At 57.6% G+C, this 7,808-nt stretch overlaps 1 protein-coding gene across 1 annotated transcript in view; it reads left to right on the top strand.

Moving 5' to 3' along the window:
* Positions 1-45: 45 nt before the first annotated feature.
* PAOX (polyamine oxidase) overlaps positions 46-7,808 on the top strand; it is an 8,294-nt gene continuing 531 nt past the window's right edge. Inside the window, exons 1-6 of the mRNA XM_007451992.1 lie at positions 46-243; positions 723-1,209; positions 2,034-2,233; positions 3,868-4,120; positions 4,843-4,955; positions 5,737-5,894. Coding sequence (XP_007452054.1) covers positions 60-243; positions 723-1,209; positions 2,034-2,233; positions 3,868-4,120; positions 4,843-4,955; positions 5,737-5,894 — 1,395 coding nt within the window. The 5' untranslated portion in view covers positions 46-59. The remainder of the gene's footprint in view (positions 244-722; positions 1,210-2,033; positions 2,234-3,867; positions 4,121-4,842; positions 4,956-5,736; positions 5,895-7,808) is intronic.

The raw sequence follows: 7,808 nt of genomic DNA, 5'->3' as shown, positions 1-7,808 counted from the left end.
TCCCGGCTCTCCGAGCCTCCGAGCGGCGGGGACGCGCGGGAACTGCCCGGGACGGCGCGATGCAGTCGAGTGGCCGTCAGGCGGAGGCCCCTGGCCGCGGCCCGCGGGTGCTGGTGGTGGGCGCCGGCATCGCGGGGCTGGGCGCTGCGCAGAGGCTCTGCTGCCACCCGGCCTCCCCGCACCTGCGGGTTCTGGAGGCCACGGCCCGCGCCGGTGGCCGCATCCGCTCGGAGCGCAGCTTCGGTAACAGCCCTGCCGGAACTCCCTCCCGGAACTCCTTCCCGGAACCCCTTCCCAGAGCCCAATCCGTGCCGCCAGAGCACTGCCGTCTCCTGGCTCGGCCTGCGTCCGGGGTTAAGCGGCCCGGAACCCTTATCTGGCCCCTTGAGTGAATCCTCGCCCTGCTTCAGTTAATTAACCAAAGTTCACTGGTCCCCGAAACTCAGCTGCCCGCATGAGCAGGGCCGGCCCCTGCCGTGCGTGGGGAAGCCGTGGCTCTGCACAGTCGCCCCCGGTTCCGGCCCCTCCAGCCTCCAGGTCGCCCCTCCCGGGTGTTTCTCTTAAACTAGGTCTGATGGGCCCTGCCGGGAGAGTCTGTGGTCCTCGGGGACCGCGCGGGCCTCCGGCTGATTTTCAGAGCATATTTGGGAAGGGCGGGGCTCCGTGTACAGAAGAGGGGCTCAGGTGAGGGAGCCTCACAGTGGCCTCCTGCTTCCTCCCAGGTGGTGTGGTGGAGGTGGGCGCGCACTGGATCCATGGGCCCTCGCAGGGCAACCCCGTCTTCCAGCTGGCTGCCAAGTACGGGCTTCTGGGGGAGAAGGCACTGTCGGAGGAGAGCCAGCTGGCCGAGGCCGGGGGCCGCGCGGGCCTGCCCTCTGTGTCCTATGCCAGCTCCGGGGGAAGTGTGAGCCCTGAGCTGGTGGCGGAGATGGCCACGCTGTTCTACACTCTCATAGACCAGACCAGGGAGTTCCTGCGCGCGGCTGAGACCCCCGCCCCCAGTGTCGGGGAGTACCTCAAGAAGGAGATCCGCCAGCACGTGGCCGGCTGGGCGGAGGAGGAGGAGGCCAAGAGGCTCAAGCTGGCCATCCTGAACAACGCGTTCAACGTGCAGTGCTGTGTGAGTGGGACCCACAGCATGGACCTGGTGGCCCTCGCACCTTTCGGGGAGTACACTGTGCTGCCAGGGTTGGACTGCACCTTTCCTGGGTATGTGTGTGCCCCACCCACCCAGACAGTCCTCCGTGCCTCCCAGGGGTCCCCCCATGCACCCCAGGGGTCCCTACCCGTACCTCAGGCCAAGCTTTGGCAGGCAGGGGATGGGTGGGAGAGACCCTGTTTTAGGGAGATTGGTCATTTACTTCCCTAGTTTTGCTCACTTATGAAAAAGAAAAGAACTGTTCCCAGAAACAAGTGATTAAGGGCTTCCCCGGTGGCGCAGCGGTTGAGAGTCCGCCTGCCGATGCAGGGGACGCGGGTTCGTGCCCCGGTCCGGGAGGATCCCACGTGCCGCGGAGCGGCTGGGCCCGTGAGCCCTGGCCGCTGGGCCTGCGCGTCCGGAGCCTGTGCTCTGCAGAAGAAGGAAATGCATCTTGTAATGCTTTGTTCCTCCCACGTTTAGGAGGCCTCCTGCTTGTAAGCACTGTGCGGGGGCTTCGACCTCAGAGATGGGCAGACAGGCCCTCCTCTGTGTCGGTGTGGCTGTTCCCCCATGGGGCACTCACAAGACTCTCCAGGACTGCCCTGCACAGGGAGGGCACTGTGACCAGGCAGATGCCCAGAACAAGAGCCCTGGGCTTGGTGAGGAGGGACCTGCTCTCCACAGGTTACCTAGGCAGCTTCGCATCCCTTTGCTCATTTAATCCTCCCCTGAGACCCCCTCCCTCCCTGCTCTCCTCTGTGGCTGAGCCAGGCCCCCAGGCCAAGACCACAGCCCTTTGCAGCTCCTTGGTCTGGTGTGAGCTTGGAGGGCTTGTTTCAGAGACTCACCTCCAGGGCCTGGTCGAACCACGGGACACCTCTGTCTCTCCCAGAGGCTACCAAGGACTCACAGACTGCATCATGGCCTCCTTGCCCAAGGACGTGATGGTTTTTAACAAGCCAGTGAAGACCATTCACTGGGACGGGTCCTTCGAGGAAGCTTCTGCTCCTGGGGAGACGTTTCCGGTGCTGGTGGAATGTGAGGATGGAGGCTGCTTCCCAGCGCATCACGTGGTCATCACCGTGCCATTAGGTAAAGCCCCTCCAGTTCCCATCCCAGGGGCCCCTGGCCTCTGGCTTTCTTCAGCCTCATTGGCTCTGGGGCGTTCGTTGGCTGCTAAGCCTGCGTTTTCTTTCTGCGTTTAGGATAGAGTTACTTGGTTGTGCTTTGTAGCAGTCGAGCGCTTTGGAATAAAGTTTCACAGGAAGAGAAAAAGCAGGGCAGCAAGTGTCTTGCTCCTTTTGGAGGTAATTTATGGAAAGGTTGGGAGGTTCACCTAACTGCTTCCTTAGCGGTGGAGAGGGCGTGACAGCCAGGTCTCGAGTTTAGGGCCCGGTGGTAATCGAGGAAGGAGTCGGGCCTATAATCCTATTTACTTCCAGATCTGATGCTTCAGACGCAAGTCTTGGAGTAGGAGCGGGCAGTTGGGTAAAAGTCTTGGAGTAGGAGCGGGCAGTTGGAGTAGGAGCGGGCAGTTGGGAGATGGTTGAAAGCAAGTCTGTGCCTGCTCATCTCATTTACTCCTGGGGCAGCCGGGGACACATCTGCCCCATCCCCATTTGACAAATGCGAACAGAGATAAGTCACTTAATTGCCCAAGTTCACAAAGCTAGCAGGTGCTAGAGTGGATGGAAGATGAAGGGCAAGAGTCTCCGCCCACCTCCCCCACCCCCACCCCACCCCAAGGGCGGTGGCCGCAGGTCCCACCTGTCCCCTCGCAGAGAGTTGGGTATGGATAAGCTTGCTCGGTGCCTGGCTCCTTTTTCCCACGATGGAATCACACCAGACATGTTAGCACAGTGTTCTGCTGCTCCTTCGTTTCCGAATCAGCACAGACAGGTCTATCGTGGTGTTTTTTCTTTTACATGGACGGCCTTGTTCATGCACAATTGTGGTGTGTGGTCACTGAAGCTGCTGCAGTCAGTAGGTGCATCGCTACGGCCGTGTGGTCACTGTTCACAGGGGGCCAGGCACCTGTCCCGTTTGTTCTTTACAGCCACACTGTGTTTTCTCCTATGTAGGTGTCGTTACTTGATACTGATGCAAATTCAGATGGTTTTCACTTGTTCTGTTGCGCACAGTGTTGTACACATGTGTGTTTAAAAACACTCGTGGGCGCATATGTGTAGGATCAGTTCCAGGAGCAGGAGCTACTGAGTTGAAGCTGTGCACTGAGAGCGCGGCCGTGGAGGGACAGTCCCCTCTGTGGATGCTCACGGCTGGTGCCTCGTTTCCTTTGGGGCTGTCCGTCCTTTTCTTGCAGACCTGCGAGGTTGGCTTGTGCTGCGAATGTTTCATCTCCTCGCGGTTTGACTTTGGGCTGAACCTGCTTAATTTTCAGGTGGCTTCTGGGTAAAGCTGGTATGTCTCGCTGCCCCTCCAAGCTAACCCTGGGCAGACTGAGAGGCAGAAGGCTCAGGAGGGAGAACTGTCCCCACAGAGGAGTCTGGGGGCCATGCGACCTGTTCCTGCCTGGCCAGGTGTTCATGGGGCCTGTTGTGTCCCTCTGCTGAAGTGCTGGCCAGGATTCCCGATGGCCAGCCTGCGTGGGTCCCAGACACCTCTTTCTCTGACTCCTGTGACGGGGTCAGGGTGCCTTCCCGTGGCTGGTAGTTCTGGTTTAAGCGATTGACGTGGTGTAAACTGAGTCTACTTATGAATTCCAGGTTTTCTTAAAGAACGTCTGGACACCTTCTTTGAGCCACCACTGCCCACCGAGAAGGCGGAAGCGATCAGGAAAATAGGCTTTGGGACCAACAATAAAATCTTCCTGGAGTTTGAGGAGCCTTTCTGGCAGCCAGACTGCCAGCACATCCAGGTGGTGTGGAGGGACACGTCGCCCCTGGAGGACGCCGCCCCCAAGTTGCAGGATGCCTGGTTCAAGAAGCTTGTTGGCTTTTGGGTCCTGCCTTCCTTCGGGTACGTGCTCTTCCCAGGTTTCTCCGAGGAAACCTGGTATGAGCTCTGCGTGGGGTCCAGCGCTATGTCGATTCTCTGTGAGGTGTTTCTGGAGAGTTTGAATGGGTAGGGATCCCAAGGGCACCTTGAGTGGTGAGACAGACACCCTGGGCCCACCCGTTGCAGGGACAGATGGAGACCCACTGTGTGCAGCTTGTCAGCATCTCTTGGGACCTGGAACGTGTAATAAATACTTGCAGTTGTTTTCCTTGTAAGAGACACACTTGGCTCATTTACAGGAAAGTGTCTGCCAGATACCCAGGCCCGAATGCCCCTGGCAGCCGAGCCAGGGTCCGCATGGTGTGCCCTGTCCCCTCCGGCCCGTCACGCGGGGTATTAGGAAGACACGCACCCGAGGGTCAGGACTTGATACAGTTAGTGACTCGCTGCCTCACGGGACACTGCAGTGGTGGGGCGTTTCCCAGTGCATGTGGGTGGCAGGGAAGCCACCGGCTCTGTTCATAGGTTCTGTTGAGTCCCCGAATGTGCTGGGGGTGGCCATCCCCACCGGCGCTCAGTGGTGGAGACAGAAGGAATCCTCTTAGTGCCCCGAGAGTTCTGACCTTGCAGACCCCATGTCGAGGGGCCCTGGGAGTTCGCGGCCACGCTGGTGGAGCCACTGGCCCTGGTGGAGGCTGTCTGGGTGTCGCGGGTCTGGTCCCAGCACCGCTTCTCTCCAGCAGGGCCAGCCAGGTGCTCTGCGGCTTCATTGCGGGGCTCGAGTCTGAGTTCATGGAGACGCTATCGGACGAGGACGTGCTCCTGTCTCTGACACAGGTGCTCCGCAGGGTGACAGGTACCGACTGCAGGGGCCATGCCGCCTCCCGCCCTGGTGGCTGGTCTCTGACAGGAGCCAGACCTCTCACCAGAGAGGAACTGGGTTCAGCCCTGAGTGTCCGGGGACTGTCCTTCCCATTAGTGCATCACTAAGAGTTCTTGTCTCTGAGGGACACTTCCCACTTCTGTTTTCTAAAATTTGCCACCAAGATGAACGCAGTTGTCCCTAATCAGAGCTTCACAGACAAGACGCTGAGGCTTGGGAAAGGCGGTGGTGCCTGTTGGGGGCTCTGCTTCCAGGGCCTCATGCGGGGAGCCCCTTACTAACACCCTCTGGGCCTTGGTTTTCTCCCGGGCAGTATCTCTCGCTTTAGCTGCTAAGAGTCCTTAAGGTGAAAGGCTCCTTGGTGTTGCTGTTGTTTTTTTTTAAATTAATTTACTTTTGGCTGCGTTGGGTCTTCGTTGCTGCACGGGCTTTCTCTAGTTGCGGCGAGCGGGGGCTACGCTTCATTGCGGTGCGTGGGCTTCTCATTGCGGTGGCTTCTCTTGATGCGGAGCACGGGCTCTAGGCACGCGGGCTTCAGTAGTTGTGGCACACGGGCTCAGTAGTTGTGGCTCACGGGCTCTAGAGCGCAGGCTCAGTAGTTGTGGTACACGGGCTTAGTTGCTCGCGGCATGTGGGATCTTCCCGGACCAGGGCTCGAACCCGTGTACCCTGCATTGGCAGGCGGATTCTTAACCACTGCGCCACCAAGGAAGTCCCAGAGGCTCCTTGTTAATGCGAATGTCTCTCGGTCTAGGGAATCCCCAGCTCCCCGCGCCCAGGAGTGTGCTGAGGTCCCGCTGGCACAGTGCCCCATACACCCGGGGCTCCTACAGCTACGTGGCCGTGGGCAGCTCCGGGGACGACCTGGACCTGCTGGCCCAGCCCCTCCCTGAGGACGGCAGGGGTGCCCAGGTAGGACGCAGCTGCCTGGCGAGGGCACTGGGGTCCCGCTGAAGGCCCAGGGCCCGGGATAGGTCCCACGAAGGCCAGGGATGCTGGGTGCGATCAAGTGGGGGGCTGGGGCCCCGAGACTCAGAGTCCATTTTCTTTTTGAAACTAACAGTAATTTTACAATGTGTTATTTTTATCAGAATTATACGTACGTGTGGCTTAAAGCGTCAGAGGATTCTATGGTGCTGGCTAACAAAATAAAATAAACAAAATACAGCACTCTGGTGGCGGGCACGCCGTTGCCCCTTCCCAGACTGTTTTTCAGGCTGATTCTGATCTCTGAATAACAGGCTTATGCTGCCACTGTTTTAAAGCCATTTTATAAAATCGAAGTATAGTTGGTTTACAATGTTGTGTTAGTCTCAGGTGTGCAGCACAGTGAGTCAGATACACACACACACGTATTTTTTCTCAGGTTCTTTTCCGTTATAGTGCTACCACTTTTTACAAAACATCTAACTGTGTAAAACTTTAAATGTTACAAAGGTTGGCAGAACCTTTGGGTTCCTGTCTCCAGCTTCACAGCTGTCTGTTTCTGGTGTCTCACTGCCCCGGCCTCACCCATACCTGTTACTAGGCATGTCCCACAGGTGATGTCATTTTATTTGCAGATATTTCAGTGTGCGTCTCTAAAAGATCAAGGACACAGCACTGTTATCACACTTAAAAATTCACAATAGTTGCTCCACATTATCCAACATTCTTTGTTCAGTTTTCTAAGCCTTTTTCTTTTTTGGCCACGCCTTGAGGCACGTGGGATCTTAGTTCCCCGACCAGGGATCGAATCCGCGCCCCCTGCACTGGAAGCGCGGAGTCTTAACCGCTGGACCGCCACGGAAGTCCCTCTAAGTGCTCTTTGATTTTTCAGTTTTAAGAATTGCTGATTGAATTCTCACCATGGCACATAAAGTTTTAGCTTTCTTGCACTCATCTGCCCACCCAGCCCTCAGACCTCTCCCCACCCTCCAAGGTGTGATGCAGTAATTTTGCTAAGACTGCTACTCACTGTTGACACATCCTGTTTGCCGTGGGTGCTCTCTACACCTGAGCTGGCAAGGGTGCCTTGGTTTCTTTTCCAGCAGTGGAAACAACCACTTCTCTGGGCCGATGGATTCTGTAGGTGGGCACCGTGGGATGGTTGTTTCTGCCCTACGACATCTGGGGTCTCAGCTGGGAAGATGACGGGCTTGGGGTGACTCAGGGCTGGGGCTGGGGTCATCTGAGGCTGCCTCTCTCATGTCTGCCCTGAGCATGGCTGGGACGCTGGCTGGAGCACCTGCCCCAGGCCTCTCCATGTGGCTTCCTCACAGAGTGGTGGCCATCACGCTGCCCTGTGGCCACCTGGGGCTCCAGCGCAGGCCTTCTGGGGAGGGGCAGCTGCATCGCTCCAGTGATGGAGCTGGCAAGTCAGGAAGCACCACTCCTGCCACACCTGCTGGACAAAGTGGTCAGGAACCCGCCCAGATTCAAGGGGCTGGACACAGACCGCACTTTCTATGGGAGGAGTGTCCAAGGATTTACAGCCGTGTAAAGCCCCACGTTGGGTGTAAATGCTACTTGGAGAGCCATGTCCCTTAGGGTTTTGAAGACGTTCTCCAGCGTTGCTGCTGGAAGCCTGAGGCCGTTCTGATGCCTTTCTTCCCTGTGTCACCTGGTTTTCAAATCTCTGAGGAAGCTTGAACGAGCAGGAAGCCCCACACTCACGGCTCACTCCGAACCCAGCGGCGCTGCCCTCTGGCACATATTCACTCGTCTGGGATGCTCTTGAATTATCTCATCGTGGTTTTTTTTTTTCTTTTTTCTTTTTCTGGATTTCTGGTTGGATGGTGGGCTTCTGAGTTGGCCCTTGAATTTTCTTATCTTTTTCCTGCTGCT

Source organism: Lipotes vexillifer, unplaced genomic scaffold (assembly GCF_000442215.2).
Source record: "Lipotes vexillifer unplaced genomic scaffold, Lipotes_vexillifer_v1.1 scaffold1117, whole genome shotgun sequence".
In the NCBI taxonomy this organism is placed as follows: domain Eukaryota; kingdom Metazoa; phylum Chordata; class Mammalia; order Artiodactyla; family Lipotidae; genus Lipotes; species Lipotes vexillifer.
This window is presented reverse-complemented; position numbering and strand designations above follow the sequence as displayed.